General features: G+C 45.9%; 2 protein-coding genes across 2 annotated transcripts; both read right to left on the reverse strand.

The window, feature by feature from the left end:
* Positions 1 to 843: 843 nt before the first annotated feature.
* Positions 844 to 4,229, reverse strand: LOC140760305 (uncharacterized). Its single transcript, XM_073097220.1, has one exon. The coding sequence runs from the start codon at positions 3,729 to 3,731 to the stop codon at positions 1,071 to 1,073; it is 2,661 nt and encodes an 886-aa protein (XP_072953321.1). The 5' UTR covers positions 3,732 to 4,229; the 3' UTR covers positions 844 to 1,070.
* A 115-nt stretch (positions 4,230 to 4,344) lies between these two features.
* LOC140760306 (uncharacterized) lies at positions 4,345 to 7,714 on the reverse strand. The gene has a single exon (XM_073097221.1). It carries the CDS (start codon positions 7,230 to 7,232, stop codon positions 4,572 to 4,574), a length of 2,661 nt encoding a protein of 886 aa, XP_072953322.1. The 5' UTR covers positions 7,233 to 7,714; the 3' UTR covers positions 4,345 to 4,571.
* Positions 7,715 to 21,733: the final 14,019 nt, after the last annotated feature.

A 21,733-nucleotide genomic window follows, 5' to 3' on the forward strand; every position in this document is an offset into this window, starting at 1 on the left:
TCTTGCCTAGATTAGCAACTCGGATAGACAAAATCTTCCTCGATGGCGATTGTTATAGGTTTCCTCGTAGGTTCATACTTTGATGGATATTCATAGTAGGGGTATGAATGCACTATGGATTTGGAGTAGTGATATGTGGCAGCATTAAATAAGTTGATGAGTAACAATGTTTTACTGCACATCTAGCTCATAAGGACCTTCTAGCTCCAGCTCATGAGGACTTTATAGCTCCAGCTCATTTTAATGCTTTATCTCATGAGGACGTTGCACCTGTTACGATCCTTCCTCGGCTATAGGCTCTGATACCAGATTGATACGAACCCTCTTTTGGTGCTATGGCTCTGATTCAAGATTAATACGATCTTGCACGGAACTTTGAGATCAGATCCCGAAATATCCCGCCGTTGGATCGCTGTGAAATTTTGATATGTTGTAGGCCCGGAAAAGAGCTTTCCAACGGATCTAGTTTCAGGCGAATCGGAGATGGGGATCTCGAAATATCGTTCGTTTAGTGGACGAACGTCAGGATACTCTGTTTTGGATTCCGTGGATGAAGGCACGAAATCCTAGGTAATGGTGGATTGTGGAGGGCCGGTGTTGATGGGGTGGCACCGGTGTAAAAGTGATGGTGGAAGGGTTATGGATGATGGAAAGGTTAGGGATAGCGATGGATAAATTGGAAGAAGGGGGAGAAGAGGGCCACTCCTAAGGGACTAGGGTGATTGGCCTGTCGAGGGAGATTAGAAGCGGCGTCGCCGGGGAGATTGAGGGAACGGGAGCGAAGAAGATGAAGGAGGCAAGGCAAACTCAATTCTCAATAATCAATCCTAATTTTGGTTGCCCTACACATACTTTTATAGGCTAACCAACAACTCAATCTTATCCTAAAACACAATCTTATCCTAAAACTCAATCTTATCCTAAAACACAATCTTATCCTAAAACTCAATCTTATCCTAAAACTCAATCTTATCCTAAAACTCAATCTTATCCTAAGGTAAATCCAAACTTGAGACGATGTCGGTGAAGTCCGAATCGTATCAATCCACCACGCTTCCGCAACCTTGTCCTCAAGGTTTGAAATTTGGGAAGCGATCCATGATGTCTGCCTCTAGCTCCCATGTAGACTCGTCAGTAGGTTTGCCCAGCCACTCAATCAGCACTTCAGTCTCTAATCTGGATCCTTGGCGTCTTCTCCTACGACTTAGGACTCGAACCGGCTCATTGGAGCCATCTTCCTCCATTGGTTCGGGTAAGGTCGAACCCACTACATGGTTAGGCCCGATCTGGGCCTTCAATGCCGAGACATGGAAGACGGGATGTATCCTGGTTCCTTCAGGTAGGTCCAATCGGTAAGCTACTGGACCGATTCGTTGTAGCACTCGGTACGGACCATAGTACTTGTATCCCAACTTTTGGTTCAAAATGGGTCTCAATGTGGATTGTCGATACGGTTGAGCTCGAACGAACACCAATTGATCCACCTCAAATTCTCGCTCACGTCGGCCTTTGTCATGCGTTTGCTTCATGCGGTTTTGTGCTGTGGCTAGGTGAGTCTTGAGCCGTCTTAATGTTTCATCTCGATCAGCAAGCTCCAAGTCAAGCTCAGTCCTATCCGTCGCCGCGAGTCTATCGTAGGCACGCAAGACAGGGGGAGTGCGCCCATAAACCGCCTCAAATGGGGTCATGCCAATGCTTGAGTGATGAGCGGTATTGTATGACCACTCAGCCCAGGGAAGAAATTTGACCCAATCCTTTGGTCGATCCGCCACAAAGCATCGCAAGTATTGCTCTAGTCCACGATTCACCACCTCGGTTTGGCCATCCGTCTCGGGGTGATAAGCTGAACTAAGATTGATTTGAGTCCCTTGCAATCTGAAGAACTCGGACCAAAACTCACTTATGAAGATGCGATCCCGGTCTGACACGATCGTCCTAGGCATCCCATGCAAGCGTGCCACTTCCCGAACAAAAATTTCAGCAACCCTTTTTGCTGAAAACGGGTGAGACAATGTTATGAAATGTGCATACTTGCTTAGTCTATCCACCACAACAAACACCACCGATTGTCCTCGAACTTCCGGCAGCCCCTCGATGAAGTCCATGGAGATATCCTCCCAAATACGCTCTGGTATCGGTAGTGGTTGCAGTAGCCCGCTAGGCTTGAATGCCTCCGATTTGGCTCGTTGGCAGATTTGACATTCACGCACATACTTCTTCACGTCCGTCTTCATCCCAGTCCAAGTACAGTTTTGGGCCAGCCGCTTGTAAGTACGTAATACCCCTTCATGACCTGCTATAGGAGTATCATGGAAGTGTGCCATCAATAGCCTCCGTAGCTCTTCGTTTCGGGGTACCTTGATTCGCCCGTGCTCTAGTACTAACCCATTGCGCTCCTCGTGCTCGGGGTTGCTTGAGGGGTTCGCTCTCAACTCCTCCATGAGTCGGACCAGATCACTATCCTCTGCACTGGCTCTTCGTAGATCTGAAAAGAAAGGAAAAGTGGGTGCCGAGAAAGAAGCGAGCTCCCTTTCTTTTGAAAGTTCAAGCAGCGGTTTACTTCCATCCAACAACACTCTCTGATCATCTCTCCAAAAGGTCAATGTGAGGCTTATAAAATCAAAGGTCACGGGCCCCAAGCTCCGAAGCCATTGGGTCCCCAAAACAATATCGGCACCTTGCAAGGCCAACGGATAAAGATCCAATGTGAAAGTTTGGCCTTGCACCTTCAATTCTGCACCTCCACAAATAAAATCTGCTCGCAAAGTGGTGCCATCTCCAATAGTCACATCGAACCCCTCCGTGGGTTCCGACTCGAGCCCAATCTTCCTAGGGAGCCTCTTGTCAATGAAGTTGTGGGTGGACCCAGTGTCAATCAAGATTCTTACTGTGGTCTTCTTGACTACTCCGTTCACCCGCAATGTCTTTGGTGCCGCCGTCCCCGAATAGGCGTGGAGGGAGATTTTGGCCATCGTGTCCTCCGCGTGATGTTGCTCCTCAACTTCTTCTCCTCGATGTCCAGCCACATCTGCACTTTCAGCTGCCATGGGTGGAAGATCGTGGCCTTCTCCTTTGAGTGGTAGCTTGGCAGGGAGCTGCAACGTCATCGCTGGTGATGAAGCTGTCGTGGTCGACTGTCGATTGACCGAGGAGAATGGTAGAAGATCGCTGGAGGCCATATGCGATTTCTTCTTAGTTGCCGACTCACTATGGTTGCAAAGGGAGCTAGTGAAAGGCGGCCCAAGTGTCGAAATTCGCGATTTCGGATCATCTCCTTCACCACTGATGAGGATTCCTGATGAGGGATATCCAGCGACCAGGTGTGGGGTAGCCAGCACTTCGCGGTTTGTCGACGAGGTCTCCGGTGCATGGGAAGATGTGGAGGTTCCGAGGGCTGCTACAATGGTTGAGGATCTCATTGTAGCCGGTGGCAGTTCGTTGCGGCTGACCATGGGTCGAGGTGTAGAATCTCGATCTTGCCGGATAGCCGAACTCTCCCCTATTTTTGTGATGAGCGGGAAGGCCGTGGAGGATGTTGGGTATGTTGTGGAGGGTTCCCAATGCTGTCTTGTGATTGCCTTGCTTGTTGAAAAAGGTTTCGTCCATGCCCGTATTTCCTGCATCATCTCCATCATTATTTGCTTGTTGATGGCAATCTGTTTGGAAATAGACCCCAACATGGATAGAACGCTAGGTTCTTCCGTATTCCTATTAGATCGAGTGATCGTCATTGGAAGCGCTTGTCCGAGGAACGGTGGCTCTGATACCAGCTTGTTACGATCCTTCCTCGGCTATAGGCTCTGATACCAGATTGATACGAACCCTCTTTTGGTGCTATGGCTCTGATTCAAGATTAATACGATCTTGCACGGAACTTTGAGATCAGATCCCGAAATATCCCGCCATTGGATCGCTGTGAAATTTTGATATGTTGTAGGCCCGGAAAAGAGCTTTCCAACGGATCTAGTTTCAGGCGAATCGGAGATGGGGATCTCGAAATATCGTTCGTTTAGTGGACGAACGTCAGGATACTCTGTTTTGGATTCCGTGGATGAAGGCACGAAATCCTAGGTAATGGTGGATTGTGGAGGGCCGGTGTTGATGGGGTGGCACCGGTGTAAAAGTGATGGTGGAAGGGTTATGGATGATGGAAAGGTTAGGGATAGCGATGGATAAATTGGAAGAAGGGGGAGAAGAGGGCCACTCCTAAGGGACTAGGGTGATTGGCCTGTCGAGGGAGATTAGAAGCGGCGTCGCCGGGGAGATTGAGGGAACGGGAGCGAAGAAGATGAAGGAGGCAAGGCAAACTCAATTCTCAATAATCAATCCTAATTTTGGTTGCCCTACACATACTTTTATAGGCTAACCAACAACTCAATCTTATCCTAAAACACAATCTTATCCTAAAACTCAATCTTATCCTAAAACACAATCTTATCCTAAAACTCAATCTTATCCTAAAACTCAATCTTATCCTAAAACTCAATCTTATCCTAAGGTAAATCCAAACTTGAGACGATGTCGGTGAAGTCCGAATCGTATCAATCCACCACGCTTCCGCAACCTTGTCCTCAAGGTTTGAAATTTGGGAAGCGATCCATGATGTCTGCCTCTAGCTCCCATGTAGACTCGTCAGTAGGTTTGCCCAGCCACTCAATCAGCACTTCAGTCTCTAATCTGGATCCTTGGCGTCTTCTCCTACGACTTAGGACTCGAACCGGCTCATTGGAGCCATCTTCCTCCATTGGTTCGGGTAAGGTCGAACCCACTACATGGTTAGGCCCGATCTGGGCCTTCAATGCCGAGACATGGAAGACGGGATGTATCCTGGTTCCTTCAGGTAGGTCCAATCGGTAAGCTACTGGACCGATTCGTTGTAGCACTCGGTACGGACCATAGTACTTGTATCCCAACTTTTGGTTCAAAATGGGTCTCAATGTGGATTGTCGATACGGTTGAGCTCGAACGAACACCAATTGATCCACCTCAAATTCTCGCTCACGTCGGCCTTTGTCATGCGTTTGCTTCATGCGGTTTTGTGCTGTGGCTAGGTGAGTCTTGAGCCGTCTTAATGTTTCATCTCGATCAGCAAGCTCCAAGTCAAGCTCAGTCCTATCCGTCGCCGCGAGTCTATCGTAGGCACGCAAGACAGGGGGAGTGCGCCCATAAACCGCCTCAAATGGGGTCATGCCAATGCTTGAGTGATGAGCGGTATTGTATGACCACTCAGCCCAGGGAAGAAATTTGACCCAATCCTTTGGTCGATCCGCCACAAAGCATCGCAAGTATTGCTCTAGTCCACGATTCACCACCTCGGTTTGGCCATCCGTCTCGGGGTGATAAGCTGAACTAAGATTGATTTGAGTCCCTTGCAATCTGAAGAACTCGGACCAAAACTCACTTATGAAGATGCGATCCCGGTCTGACACGATCGTCCTAGGCATCCCATGCAAGCGTGCCACTTCCCGAACAAAAATTTCAGCAACCCTTTTTGCTGAAAACGGGTGAGACAATGTTATGAAATGTGCATACTTGCTTAGTCTATCCACCACAACAAACACCACCGATTGTCCTCGAACTTCCGGCAGCCCCTCGATGAAGTCCATGGAGATATCCTCCCAAATACGCTCTGGTATCGGTAGTGGTTGCAGTAGCCCGCTAGGCTTGAATGCCTCCGATTTGGCTCGTTGGCAGATTTGACATTCACGCACATACTTCTTCACGTCCGTCTTCATCCCAGTCCAAGTACAGTTTTGGGCCAGCCGCTTGTAAGTACGTAATACCCCTTCATGACCTGCTATAGGAGTATCATGGAAGTGTGCCATCAATAGCCTCCGTAGCTCTTCGTTTCGGGGTACCTTGATTCGCCCGTGCTCTAGTACTAACCCATTGCGCTCCTCGTGCTCGGGGTTGCTTGAGGGGTTCGCTCTCAACTCCTCCATGAGTCGGACCAGATCACTATCCTCTGCACTGGCTCTTCGTAGATCTGAAAAGAAAGGAAAAGTGGGTGCCGAGAAAGAAGCGAGCTCCCTTTCTTTTGAAAGTTCAAGCAGCGGTTTACTTCCATCCAACAACACTCTCTGATCATCTCTCCAAAAGGTCAATGTGAGGCTTATAAAATCAAAGGTCACGGGCCCCAAGCTCCGAAGCCATTGGGTCCCCAAAACAATATCGGCACCTTGCAAGGCCAACGGATAAAGATCCAATGTGAAAGTTTGGCCTTGCACCTTCAATTCTGCACCTCCACAAATAAAATCTGCTCGCAAAGTGGTGCCATCTCCAATAGTCACATCGAACCCCTCCGTGGGTTCCGACTCGAGCCCAATCTTCCTAGGGAGCCTCTTGTCAATGAAGTTGTGGGTGGACCCAGTGTCAATCAAGATTCTTACTGTGGTCTTCTTGACTACTCCGTTCACCCGCAATGTCTTTGGTGCCGCCGTCCCCGAATAGGCGTGGAGGGAGATTTTGGCCATCGTGTCCTCCGCGTGATGTTGCTCCTCAACTTCTTCTCCTCGATGTCCAGCCACATCTGCACTTTCAGCTGCCATGGGTGGAAGATCGTGGCCTTCTCCTTTGAGTGGTAGCTTGGCAGGGAGCTGCAACGTCATCGCTGGTGATGAAGCTGTCGTGGTCGACTGTCGATTGACCGAGGAGAATGGTAGAAGATCGCTGGAGGCCATATGCGATTTCTTCTTAGTTGCCGACTCACTATGGTTGCAAAGGGAGCTAGTGAAAGGCGGCCCAAGTGTCGAAATTCGCGATTTCGGATCATCTCCTTCACCACTGATGAGGATTCCTGATGAGGGATATCCAGCGACCAGGTGTGGGGTAGCCAGCACTTCGCGGTTTGTCGACGAGGTCTCCGGTGCATGGGAAGATGTGGAGGTTCCGAGGGCTGCTACAATGGTTGAGGATCTCATTGTAGCCGGTGGCAGTTCGTTGCGGCTGACCATGGGTCGAGGTGTAGAATCTCGATCTTGCCGGATAGCCGAACTCTCCCCTATTTTTGTGATGAGCGGGAAGGCCGTGGAGGATGTTGGGTATGTTGTGGAGGGTTCCCAATGCTGTCTTGTGATTGCCTTGCTTGTTGAAAAAGGTTTCGTCCATGCCCGTATTTCCTGCATCATCTCCATCATTATTTGCTTGTTGATGGCAATCTGTTTGGAAATAGACCCCAACATGGATAGAACGCTAGGTTCTTCCGTATTCCTATTAGATCGAGTGATCGTCATTGGAAGCGCTTGTCCGAGGAACGGTGGCTCTGATACCAGCTTGTTACGATCCTTCCTCGGCTATAGGCTCTGATACCAGATTGATACGAACCCTCTTTTGGTGCTATGGCTCTGATTCAAGATTAATACGATCTTGCACGGAACTTTGAGATCAGATCCCGAAATATCCCGCCATTGGATCGCTGTGAAATTTTGATATGTTGTAGGCCCGGAAAAGAGCTTTCCAACGGATCTAGTTTCAGGCGAATCGGAGATGGGGATCTCGAAATATCGTTCGTTTAGTGGACGAACGTCAGGATACTCTGTTTTGGATTCCGTGGATGAAGGCACGAAATCCTAGGTAATGGTGGATTGTGGAGGGCCGGTGTTGATGGGGTGGCACCGGTGTAAAAGTGATGGTGGAAGGGTTATGGATGATGGAAAGGTTAGGGATAGCGATGGATAAATTGGAAGAAGGGGGAGAAGAGGGCCACTCCTAAGGGACTAGGGTGATTGGCCTGTCGAGGGAGATTAGAAGCGGCGTCGCCGGGGAGATTGAGGGAACGGGAGCGAAGAAGATGAAGGAGGCAAGGCAAACTCAATTCTCAATCATTCAATCCTAATTTTGGTTGCCCTACACATACTTTTATAGGCTAACCAACAACTCAATCTTATCCTAAAACACAATCTTATCCTAAAACTCAATCTTATCCTAAAACACAATCTTATCCTAAAACTCAATCTTATCCTAAAACTCAATCTTATCCTAAAACTCAATCTTATCCTAAGGTAAATCCAAACTTGAGACGATGTCGGTGAAGTCCGAATCGTATCAGCACCTTGATACAACTAGAGCTAGGTCAAGTTGTATCAGAAGAAATAAATTTATTTTGGAAGAAAATAAAGCTTTTTGTCGGGGGGCACTCGAATGCCAAGGACCACGTTCAAAAGCACTATGAGAACACCTGCAGGCATTCACAAATATAGAGAATGTGATTTGTGCATTCGAATGGCCTCAAGCCCTTTCGAATGTGCCCATTCGAACGCTTACACGCGTTCACAAATATAGAGAATAGGAAATTCACGTTCAAACGGCCTCGGGCGCGTTTGAATGCACTGCGACGAAAACACTTTATTTTTTAGGGTTTTATTTCTGTTGTTTGAGCCCAAAGGGTAGCCTCTAAGGAGCGCACCTTAGTTGAGTTACGTTATGAAATCATATTTTCTTCTCCTATCTCTATCTATCTCTCTCTCTTTCTCTCTTTCTTCTTTTTGCCCTAACTTCTCATCGTCCCTTAACCTTCAATGGTTAGATTTTCTGATATGATCTCCCCTTTTGCGCTAAGGTTTTGTTACCAAGGTTGATACGATCTCCCCTTTAGGCTAAGGTTCGACCTTTTTCAATTTCCTGATTTGGACTAGATCTAGCACGGAACTTTGAAATAAGATCCCGAAATATAGTGCTGTCGGATCGAAGTGAAATTTTGATATGTTGTAGGTCTCGAAAAGAGCTTTCCAACGAATCTAGGTTTAGGCTAATCGGATGTAGGGATCTCGAGATATCGTCCAATTAGTGGACAAAGGTCAGGGTGGTCTGTTTTGGATCTATGGATGGAGGCACGTGATCCTAGGTAATGGTGGTTGAAGGAGGACTGGCGTTAATGGGGTGGCACCGGTGAAAAGTGGTGGTGGAAGGGTTATGGTCGATGGAAGGGTTATGGCAAGTGTCGGATAGATTGGAAGAAGGGGGAGAAAAGGGCCACCCCTAAGGGACTAGGGTGATTGGCTAGTCGAGGGAGGTTAGAAGCGGCGTCGCCGGGGATTGAGAGAACGGGAACGAAGAAGACGAAGGAGGCAAGGCAGAACTCAATTCTCAATAATCAATAATAACTTTAGTTGCCATCCACATCCTTTTAGAGGCTAACCAACAACTCAAATTAACCCTAACAATACAATTTTCGCCGACTGTGTTCGAATGCACCGAGTTCGCTCCTCTGGATTTGCGAACGCAATGCAGGCGTTCGAACACGTGATCGAATGCACCTGTTAGTATTTGTGAACGTGATGCAGGCGTTCATAGTGCGTTCGAACGGGGCGTTCGAACGCACAATGCACACTCTTCTCCCACGTTCACAACTGCGTTCACAACCGCGTTCACAACCATGTTCGAACTCACCCTCCCGCGTTCGAACGCGATTTACAGAAACTTATTTTTCATGGAATTTAAACACTAAAACAAGACACATAGACACTCCTAAAGTGAATCCATGCTCGAGACAACCGCGTTCACAACCACGTTCGAACTCACCCTCCCGGATGTATCTTGGTCCCTTCGAGTAGTACTGGACCGATTCGTTGTAGTACTCGGTACGGACCATAGTACTTGTAACCCAACTTTTGGTTTAAAATTGGCGTCAATGTGGATTGCCGGTACGGCTGAGCTCGAACGAACACCAATTGATCCACCTCAAATTCTCGCTCACGTCGGCCTTTGTCATGAGTTTGCTTCATGTGGTTTTGGGCTCTGGCTAGGTGAGTCTTGAGCCGTCTCAATGTTTCATCTCGATCAGCAAGCTCCAAGTCAAGCTCGGTCCAATCCGCCGCCGTGAGTCTATCGTAGGCACGCAAGACTGGGGGAGTGCGCCCATAAACCACCTCAAAGGGGGTCATGCCGATGCTAGAGTGATGAGCGGTATTGTATGACCACTCAGTCCATGGAAGGAATTTGACCCAATCCTTTGGTCGATCAGCCAAAAAGCATCACAAGTATTGCTCTAGTCCGCGATTCACCACCTCGGTTTGGCCATCTGTCTTGGGGTGATAAGCTGAACTAAGGTTGATTTGAGTCCCTTTCAATCTAAAGAACTCGGACCAAAACTCACTGATGAAGATGCGATCCTGGTCTGACACGATCGTCCTAGGCATCCCATGCAAGCGTGCCACTTCCCGAACAAAAATTTCAGCAACCCTTTTCGCTGAAAACGGGTGAGACAATGCTATGAAATGAGCATGTTTGCTCAGTCTATCCACCACAACAAACACCACCAATTGTCCTCGGACCTCCGGCAGCCCCTCGATGAAGTCCATAGAGATGTCCTCCCAGATGTGTTCTGGTATAGGCAGTGGTTGCAATAGCCCACTGGGTTTGAGCGTCTCCGATTTGACTCGTTGACAGATTTGGCATTCACGCACATATTTCTTCACGTCCGACTTCATCGTTGTCCATATACAGTTTTGGGCCAGCCGCTTGTAGGTACATAAGACCCCTTCATGGCCTACTATAGGAGTATCATGGAAGTGTGCCATGAATAGTCTCCATAGCTCTTCATCCGCGGGTACCTTGATCCGCCTGCGCTCGAGTACCAACCCGTCACGCTCCTCATGCTCGGGGTGGCTTGATGGGTTCTCTCTCAGCTCCTCCATGAGTCGGACCAGATCACTATCCCTTGCGCTGGCTCTCCGCAGACCTGAGAAAAAAGGAAAAGTGGGTGCTGAGAAAGAGATGAGCTCACTTGCGTCCCCTTCGCTTGGAAGTTCATTTAGTGGTTGATTTCCATCCAGCAGCACTCTCTGGTCATTCCTCCAAAATGTCAATGAGAGGTTTGTAAAGTCAAATGTCATGAGCCCCAAGCTTCGAAGCCATTGAGTCCCTAAAACAATGTTGGCACCTCAGAAGGCCAACGGATAAAGATCCAATGTGAAAGTTTGGCCTTGCACCTTCAGTTCCACACCTCCACAAATAAAATCCGCTCGCAATGTAGTACTATCTCCAATCATCACATCGAACCCTTCCATGGGTTCCAACTCAAGCCCAATCATCTTAAGGAGCCTCTTGTCAATGAAGTTGTGGGTGGACCCGGTGTCAATCAAGATTCTCACTGTGGTTTTCTTGACTACACTGTTCACCCACAAGGTCTTAGGCGCAGCTATCCCCGAATAGGCATGGAGGGAGATTTCGGCTATCATGTCCTCCACGGATTGCTCCTCAGCTTCTTCTCCTTGTTGTCTAGCCACACCTGCATTTTCAACTGCAAACTCATCCTCAGCCTCCTCCAATCCATCGATTAGCATCACCGATCACATTGGTTTAGCGCAGCGATGCTTGGGCACAAACTTCTCATCACAACGAAAGCATAGGCCATTGGCCCTTCGTTCCTCCACTTGAGCAGGTGTGAGTGATCGCCTCGGACCTCTAGGTGCGTACTTCACATCTTGGGATGGCTTCAAGGTTGCTCGAGGAGGCACCATTGCAGCAGTGGTTCTCGGTACTCCAGTAATATTTCTCGCCGCTATGGTTGGTTGAGCTTGATTGCGGCTCCTTTGGCTCGACCAACTCTGTTTCAGGTGTAACTTAATGGCCCTATGTTTATTTTCCATAAGCACCGCATCTTCGAAGACCTCCTTTAAGGTTCTAGGCCTTAAAGCCCTCACATCGGCTTGTATGTCACCCCGCAGCCCGAAGATGAAGGTGCTGTGAAGTTGCTGATCCGTCCATGGTGGATGACATCGGCTACTAATCCTCTCAAATTCTTCTTGGTATGCCCCAACCGTAGTCTTTTTGAAACACCCACTTCCAAAAATTCACGTGTTCCTCACGTGGAGCATGTCCACATGATTCCCACATGATCGGTTAGTGAAATAATCTCACCAAGTATCTGAATAAGTCAAGAAATACCATAATAATCCAACAAATAATCCTGAATTATAATATCACAGGCCTCAACAAGCCTCTAGGAATACAAGTCCATCACAAATTTGCTAGAACATAAATACCCTCGCAGGGGCTAAGTCCAATCGAAATAATAGAATAAACAAATCCTAAAAATAAGGAATGAATCTGCTACTCTTCGATGTCCGCATCCTCTATAATCATCTCTGAAATATTTCCACCAAAAATGGCGGTGAGCACGGGGCCCAGCAAGTAAAATCTAATAATAATCTAAGAATATTGCATGATAAGTAAAAATGCAACTCATAACATGTCAAGGAAAAATGTACATTATGACTTTTAATAGCTTTCATCATTATAGCTTATTTTATAGAGAAATCCACACAGGAGTCAAGTCACAATAATATATCTCACAAAGCATCATCAAAATAGATGGGAACTAGTCAGCTAGCGGTATTATCGCCCATACATGCCTGACAACGCTGCATATGACCGGTTGTCTGTGGCCATCAGACTAAGGACCCCAGTCATAGGCCCATCAACACCGTTCTAGTAATCATCGCACAGAGCGAAATCATCACATACGGTTGATAAGAGCACACAGCTCAATAGACGCCTTGACCCTACGTCCTCGGGTATCGGTAGAACTACAATCCCTACCTCTCAATCATCTTTCCTAATATCATACTAGTCAAGTCTCCAACTAGGGCAGTGTAATCACCTGAATGCTCCACCTGCTACCGATCTCAGGTGTAGGCCGCTAATATAATACTATATAATATACACTCTACCCCTAACCCTGGGTTGAGTAGGTAAAAGGGCACTGCCTAACTAGGACTTGACTAATAGTGATACGTGCACATGGTGCCATGACCTCTATTATTTATTTAACATAAACATCAAAATAACATATATTATAAACAAGCATCGAGTCTATCATACATGTGCATTAAGTGATAAATAATACAAGTAAGAATTGACATGTAATTAAATTGAAATATGAGATGTCATATAAGTTTCATAAGTAAGAAAACGACATTTAATTATCACAGGTAAGATATGACATAAGTATGCATTTTTAAAGACTATTATAGAATTCTACTCGCCTGGGGTATTTCTGGAATCCGTCTTACTCTCCTAATCAGTCGGCTCTTCTTGAATTTCAAGATCCTTCCCGAACAATGCTGAATCTAATAATTTATAAATAAAATAAACATAAAATTAATGGACTTATAAACTAACCATCTTGTTGTGTATATTTAAGCTTGATTCTCTAGGTCCGAGATATTATTTGTCTTAATTAAAATAATAATGGTCATTTGAGCCGTTCACATTGTAAATGTGAAGATAATTGAGAAGACTAATAAATTCAAATACCTATTTTGATTTTATATAGTTCCTAATTTTATTAATAACATGGTTGAGAAAATTATAATAATTACAATTTAGGTAGCTAACAGAATTTAAGAAAAATAACAAACTCAAAATTAATTAGTCTAGGGTTAAAATGTTAAAGGTTGGGCTGGGCTCAAGGCCCAGCAAATTAAGTGAGAGTGAGAGAGGGAGAGTGAGAGAGGTAATGGACTGGGCTCAAGAGCCCAGTCTAGCAGGGTGAGATGGTGGACTGGGCTCTAGAGCCCAGTTTGACAACAAATAAGGAGGTAGGCTACGAACCCCGCAGCCCACCAGAAACTAAGGGGGTGGACTGGGCTCCAAAGCCCAGTCCACCGAGACCTTATAGATGAGGGGACTATGGACTTGGGCTGCAACGCAGCCCATGCCACAGCCCATAGAGAGAGAGAGAGTGGTGGGGGGGCCCAACCTCCACCCTCTCCTCGTCCTTTTGACAGAGAAGGAGAAACAGAGGAGAGGGGTGTTGTTGCCGGTGATCCTCATCACCGGCAACCCCCCGGCTCGAGCAACTTTTCCCCAAGTTGACTAGGTCGACTTGGGCGCAGGAGTGGACAGAACCTCTGGCTAGTGCGGCCGGAGGGTGAGAGTTGAGGAACTCCATGGCCAGCGGCCATGGAGTTTTCAACTCAGTGCTAGGTGGGCTCGAAGCCCTCTTCTCGGGTACCCACCTCTTCCAAGTGAAGAGGTGGGTCAGTCGAGGTTGATGAGTGAGGCCACCACCACCGGTGGTGGCCGCTAGTGCCAAAGAAACCCGACGGTGGGAGGCGACATGGAATCGCCTCCCTTGCGCTCCGTGGGTACCCAATTTGGGTACCTACAGCAAGGGGGAGAAACAGGGAAACTTCCCAAACCGGTGGGTGGTCGACCCGAGGTCGCCGGTCGACGAATTTCTTCGGTGAAAGTAAACTAAAATAAAATCCTAATTACGCATGATTAACTAGGCTATTTTCAAATTGAACTAAAAAGGGGATGAAGGCTAACCTGACGATCGAGGTGAGAGGTTTTGGTTGGCTGCTGGCGCTCCGGTGACTCGCTGCCCGCGACGAAAACTTCAGCGGCTCGGAAGAGAAAAGAGAGTAGGGAAAAGCGAAGAAGGGGAGATTCCGAAAAGAAGGAAACTCGAGGGGGATGAGTGGAGATTAAATAGAGAAGAGGTGGAGAGGGCAACAGAGTGGAGTTAACTCCACTCCGGCGCACTCCTCTCCCACCTCTCGCAACTAACTGCGAGAGGTGGGGGAGGGGGAAGAAGGAGTCTGCGGTTAGGGTGCACGTGCATCGCACGTGCGCTAAATTTTTTATTTTTTATTTTTAACGGATGTTACACTTTTGCACTGTCTTTGAGAGGAGAGCATCAAAGTCTTTATACCCCGATGCTCCAAATCGCCGTGTGATATCAGCACAAAATTCAGCCCAAGTTTTGATAGCCTCAATGGCATTGGCTGCTCGAAACCAATGAAGCACCGCATCCTCAAGGTGGAAGTTCACAAGCGTCACCTTGTATTCTTCCGTCGTACCTTGGTATCCAAAGAATTGCTCCGCCCTATACAACCAATCGATCGGATCGCCACCTTTGAACTTGGGGAATTCGAGACGCAGGACTTGTCCACGGATGTTGTTGTCTCATTTCGGATCATGTCCAAGTCCTTGTCTAACCAGGGGAGGATGCACCATGAAGGGTTGATGATCCCTCCTTCGGTTTTGATTAACTCGTCGTGGTTCCAGTTCGTATTGACCCGCCCATGGATCTTGATCTCCAAGGTGGTCTCCATAGTGGTTCGCTCGTCGGATGGGTTCACCTGCAACTGGACCTGGTGTAACCATCCTTGCTTGCCTCTGCCCATAGGGTGGTGGTAGCAGCGGCTCTTGTGGTTGCAAAGGCTGAACCGGTGGAGATGGGTTCAAGGGGGTGGACTCGCGTCGTGGGGTCGATGGTGCGTTCCTGTTCGCCATTGCTTCCCTTATCGCCACTAGTTCCCACATCATCTCCATCATCATCTGACTATTGATGGCCATTTGCTCGGAAAGAGACCCCAATACGGCTTGAACACTAGGTTCTTTCGTATTCCGATTAGATCGGGTGGTTCCGTGAGTGGAAGTCCCCGCAACCGTTTCTCCCTCCTCTATTGGGAGAATCTCTTCTTCATCATATCACCGTGCAGCCATGGATCTAGTGGTCGTCATAGGAAGCGCTTGTCCGAGGAACGGTAGCTCTGATACCAAGTTGATATTACCAAGCTTGATATGATCTCCCATTTAGGCTAAGGTTCGATCTCTTCCAATTTCCTGATCTGGACTAGATTTGGCATGAAACTTTGAAATAAGATGCCGAAATATTCTGCTGTCAGATTGACGTGAAATTTTGATATGTTGTAGCCCCAAAAACGAACTTTCCAACAAATCTAGTTTCAGGTGAATCGTATGTGGGAATTTCAAGATATCGTCCGATTAGTGGACAAAGGTCAGGGTGGTCTATTTTAGATCCGTGGATAGAGGCACGTGATCCTAGGTAATGGTGGTTGAAGGAGGACCGACCGGCGTTAATGGAGTGGCACCGGTGAAAAGTGGTGGTGGAAGGGTTATGGTCGATGGAAGGGTTATGGCAAATGTCGGATAGATTGGAAGAAGGGGGAGGAGAGGGCCACCCCTAAGGGACTAGGGTGATTGGCCAGTCGAGGGAGGTTAGAAGCGGCGTCGCCGGGGATTGAGAGAACGGGAACGAAGAAGACGAATGAGGCAAGGCAAAACTCAATTCTCAATAATCAATAATGACTTTGGTTGCCATCTACATCCTTTTAGAGGCTAACCAACAACTCCAATTAACCCTAACAATACAATTTTCGCCGACCGCGTTTGAACGCACCGAGTTTGTTCCTCTGGATTTGCGAACGCGTGATCGAACGCGCCTGTCGGTATTTGTGAACACGATGCAGGCGTTCACAATGCGTTCGAACGGGGCGTTTGAACGCACAATGCACACTCTTCTCCCACGTTCACAACCGCATTCACATCCGCGTTCGAACTCACCCACCCGCGTTCGAACGCGATTTACAAAAACTTATTTTTCATGGAATTTAAACACTAAAACAAGACACAAAGATACTCCTAAAGTGAATCCATGCTCGAGACGACGTCGGTGAAGTCCGAATCGTATCATTTTCCTCTTCGTCTATTGCGGCCCTAGTTCTTCTAGGAGCGACCTCTTCTTCCCCTTCATCCTATTCCCACCTCTCATTGCAAATATCTCTATCCACATATCATCTTCTCATTCCCTTCCATCATCATCAAAATCTCCCTTCAATCCAAATAACCAACCCATCCCCATATCGGTCTAGTATGTAACAGTAGTGTCAGAGCCAACGGTTCTCGGACTATGACTAACACAAGATTGATGACGAAGTGTGGGACGATGGATGCCAACTCGAAACCAAATATAAACGCTATGACCATCGTGGGCAGCAATAGCCAAGCTAGCACCAGTGCCATGCCGAGTGCGCCTCTTTCCACGCCGCTTGATCTTAATGTGGCAGCGCTCATTTAGCAAATGATGGAGCAACAAAAAAGAATAATGGACCACCAACAATGAATGGAAGAAGCCCTTGTGTAGTCTCTACGCGAGGAGATTCGTATGATATCGCGTGGAGGGCTGACACCAGAAGAACTCGTCATAACTACACCAGTGGCCAATTAAACTCCGCCAACGATGAGAGTGTTTTTAGGGCAGATGGATGCATTACTACCCAACCCACCTAGACCAAGGATACCTTATCCGGCCCCACTTGGAGTGAACCATGGCATAGAGGAAGGAAGGAATGAACCCCATCAAGGTAGGGGCGAACCGGGAGCAGCGTGGCCATATGTTGATGAACATGTGCATGCTCGTGAGGAAGAGGAAAGAAGACATCGTGGACCAGAATCCACATTCTTCGTTCACCAGTAATGAGGATGGATCCTCTAATGGACAATAGGTGCGATTATGGCCTCCACGGATGATTTGCTTGGTTGGAATTCCCAAAGTTTAACGGAGGTAACCCTATTGATTAGATTTTTCATGCCAAATAGTACCTTTCATGTCATGGCATGCTGGAAGAGGATAAGGTACCTATTGCAAGCTTTCTATTGGAAGATGTGGCTTTATGTTGGTACCAATCCATGCATGCGCACCAACCGTTCAACAATTAGATGGCATTCACATTTGCATTAGCTTGACAGTTTAGGACTATTGGATATGAACTACACTCTCCAAATTGACATAAAAGACTACTGTGGCAGCATATCAAGAAGACTTTGAGCATCTCAAAAGTCGTTGTTTTCCTAGGTGGCCACAAGAAGCATTAAAGAGCACATTTTTGGTGGGGCTACATGAGGAGATAAAAGCTAACGTCTTTTCAATGCAACTGTGTACTTTGTAGAAGCTTTTGAGATTGCCACAAGGATGGAACAGAAGTACACTACCTTGAAAGGAGTTATGAGGATGAATTGGACGTCGAAGGATAGTTGGTATGTACCACGGACGGCGTCCACAACCGGCAGTTCTGTTAGGTTTTTATTTGTTGGCAATTGTGTACAAAATATTCTAAGTGTATTCTTTCATGTATATGAGCTTTACACAACTCTAGAATATCTCTGGTTGGAAGAATTGCAAGATTAGTGGTGAAAAGCTGTTGAGTTCACACCGCGTTCACAAAGGCGTTCGAACGCGGTGCGTTCACAAATGCGTTCGAATGCGGGTACTGCGTTCACACAGACAGAGAGCCGCGTTCACAAACGCGTTCGAACGCGGGTACTGCATTCACACAGACCGAGAGCAGCGTTCACAAACGCGTTCGAGCGCGGGTACTGCATTCACACAGACCGAGAGCAGCGTTCACAAACGCGTTCGAACGTAACCTGAAGAATTCAAGCAGTCGCGTTCGAACGCACTTGGGCCCGTTCGAATGCACTTGAGATTAAGTCAGGCCGTTCGAACGCACCCGGGCCGCGTTCGAACGCACCTATGAAGTTTGCAATTTATTGGATTTTCGTGAGTACGGATAAGACTTAGATTTGGCTCTATCTTGAAGATCATATAAAAGGATTGTGATGCCCTATCTCTAGGGTAGTTGAAGAAGCATTATTGAAGGAGACTTCTTGAGGCTACATCGGTTCTTCAACAAACAAGGTTCTACTCATCTACAAGAATTTAATCTTTCGTCTTAAGGGCGATCTAGACGAAAGATCAATCTCGAGGGCTACTGAGATTGGACTTCAATCACGAGAAGCAGTGAATCATGGGTTCTAGCGATCAAGACTGAGAGGAATAAAGTCGTTTGGATCGACGGGTTGTTTTGTGAGTTAGTCTTGTAACTGCTACTATCATAGTGATTGGTTTTGATCCGAGTTTAGATCCGTGGTTTTTTTTCCCGTTTTGGGTTTTTCCATGTTAAAATCTTGGCGTTCATCTCTGCTTTCGTTCTTAATATTTCTTCGGTTTTTTTACTTAAGCGAACGAGCAATATTATTGCCTAGTGTTTAGATACATACGTGTGTCTAGGGGTTTTTTCAATTGGTATCATAGCAGATTCTCTCACTCTTTGAGAGAGATCAGATAGGCATGGATTGCCATAGAGATGGACCCTCATCTATTAGACCTCCTATTTTAGATGAATCAAATTATGGATATTGGAAAGCTAGGATGAGAGCTTATTTGAAGTCTATAGATGAGCGAGTATGGATGACCATTGTGAACGGTTGGAGTCCACCAATGTACATGGTGAATGATGAGTTTATTGAGAAACCGATTGAGTCATGGGATAAGACAGATTATGAAAAAGTTAGCTGGAATAGTAAAGCAATAAATGCAATTTTTAGTTGTGTTTCCTCGGAAGAATTTAGAAGAATTTCTACTTGTGAAATAGCAAAAGAAGCCTGGACGATCTTAGAAACAACTCATGAAGGAACTATGGCTGTAAAACTTTCAAAACTTCAGAGGTTGACTACTAGTTTTGAAACCCTACGTATGAAGGAGAATGAGACATTTGATGAGTTCTATGCAAAGCTGAGTGATATAGTCAACTCCAGTTTCAACCTAGGAGAGAAAATTCCTAAAAACAGAATTGTCCGTAAGATCCTTAGGTCTTCCAGAAAGGTTTCAGGCAAAAGTTACAGCTATTGAGGAAAGTAAGGACATCGACTCTATGAAAGTTGAACAATTGGTAGGAAATCTACAAACATTTGAGTCTAGTCTTTCAAAACCGAGGAAGTCCAAAGGGATGGCTCTATCCACTGTTGAACAAAATTTAGAGGAGCCTGATGATGAAGGTGATTTAGATGTTGAGATGTTGGCTATGTTTGTCAAAAAGTTCAATAAATTCTTTCGGAAGCCAAACAAGTTGAATACTGAAAAATTTGAAAAAAACAAAGCTTTTTGTGAAAAAGAAGAATTCTGAGAATAAAGTTCAATGTTTTAAATGTTCCGGTTTTGGACACATCGCACAAGAATGCCCTAATCGTCTTAAGAGGAAGGGCAAAGCTATGAAAGTTACTTGGGATGACTCAGATGAATCTAATCATGATTCTGAAAAGGACGAAGAAAACTTTGTAGCCTTTGTCTCTTCTCTACTTAATACTGACTCTGTTGTTGATACTAATAGTACAGATAATTTTGATATGCTACCAGCTGAGGAAGATGAATATGAAATTCAAAAGGCATATAATGACTTGTACCTAGAGTCGTTTAAACTCAAGAAAAACAATCTTAGACTACTTCAACGACTCAAGGTAATCGAATCAGAAAGAAATCAATTTGAGGAGAAGTACAAATTGGAACTTGAACGTGTCAAAGACCTTTCTGAACAACTTGACAATGCAAAAAATAAAATGAAAGCTGATGAAATTGAACTAGAGCGATTGCAGAAGGAAGCGACATTTCTTAAAGGGAAGAACAAACTTGACGAGATATTAAAAGCTCATATTTCTGGAAAAGACAGGTATGGTATAGGATACACTGGTAATTCAAATAATAATAAAACTGTCTTTGTTTCTGCAGGTATACAAAAGGAAGAAAACCTGAGGTCATCAACTGTAACGCCCCCGCCCGGCACGGCACGTGCACGCCCACGCGGCCGCACGGCACGCGCGACACACGCGACAAGTCGGGCGGGGCTCGTCACGCACGGATACACTCCTATGCACATACAATCATAACATCATCAAATAACACCTGCTAACATATCCATGATTACATAATCCATCACCAAATAAATCATACTCTTAAATGAATATCAAAGTCCACAATAATATACACTAGACCGCCACATAATCTGGCAGGACCCACACAGGCCACAACAAACCATCAAGATACAACTAAAATAACGAATACAAGGTTACTCTATGATTCGACCTGTATTATACAAATCATTGCCTAATACAAAAGAGTACAAATATCAAATATTGGTACAACTCGATTTCTATATAAACTATCATCTATACCATCTCGCATCTATAGCTCACCTCATCATCGCTCTAAAATATCTTCTCAAGTCGCTATCACGTACCACATATCTGAGGGGGTTAGAAAAGAAATAAAAAGAGTCATGAGCAAAAGGCTCAGTGAATAGACCTTACCCCGAATCAGTGATGCCAAACAGAGAGTAAATCATGTACTGGATAATATGAATCAGAAAGCAGTATGATGTCATGTATGAACATATATATATATATCTATCCTCAATGACATATATATGAATGAAATCAGTTCTCATGAATGACCATATTATATCCTCAACCAAAATTATATAACATGATGAAATTACCATATAACATCACCGAATATAACACCATATCATGTATAACAATTATGATCCAATGATACTAGTCACAACAATGATGATGCATGATGCATGCCAACTACTAGATAATCATATATGTCAGAGCCAGATATAATTCACATATCTCTCACTATCACAATCATCCGTCTCAACTCTGAATATCATCCACCATGCTGGACTACGGTACCCGGCCCCAAACTCGATACACATCATGTCACAAGCTCAGAGCATACCCTGTCATACGCTAAGAGTATCTCTGTAGATAAATCATACCCTGCCATACGCTAAGGGTATCTCTGAAGAAAGTAATCATACCCTGCCATACGCTAAGGGTATATCAATGATAGTTGTACCCTGTCATACGCTAAGAGTACAACTATCAGCCATCGCCATACTCTGCCATACGCTAAGAGTATGTCCAGTACCAGTCCGGACCAGATACCGTTCCAGCCATCACATCACATCACCTCACATCACATACACATGTACTTTTATGATTTCCTATACATGATAAATCATATGCATATATCCAGTACGACAACAGATCATACAACTCAGGAATTTAGGTGGTAAAGAAGCCGAGAGAAAAATGATGTAATGCAAACTCCAACCATGTATCTAACACATGCATACTC

This window comes from Typha angustifolia, chromosome 5 (assembly GCF_048772165.1).
Source record: "Typha angustifolia cultivar Huaian chromosome 5, ASM4877216v1, whole genome shotgun sequence".
In the NCBI taxonomy this organism is placed as follows: Eukaryota; Viridiplantae; Streptophyta; class Magnoliopsida; order Poales; family Typhaceae; genus Typha; species Typha angustifolia.

Coding starts and splice junctions, on each gene's coding strand:
- LOC140760306 (XM_073097221.1), bottom strand. CDS start 7,232: ATGACGATCACTCGATCTAATAGGAATACGGAAGAACCTAGCGTTCTA.
- LOC140760305 (XM_073097220.1), bottom strand. CDS start 3,731: ATGACGATCACTCGATCTAATAGGAATACGGAAGAACCTAGCGTTCTA.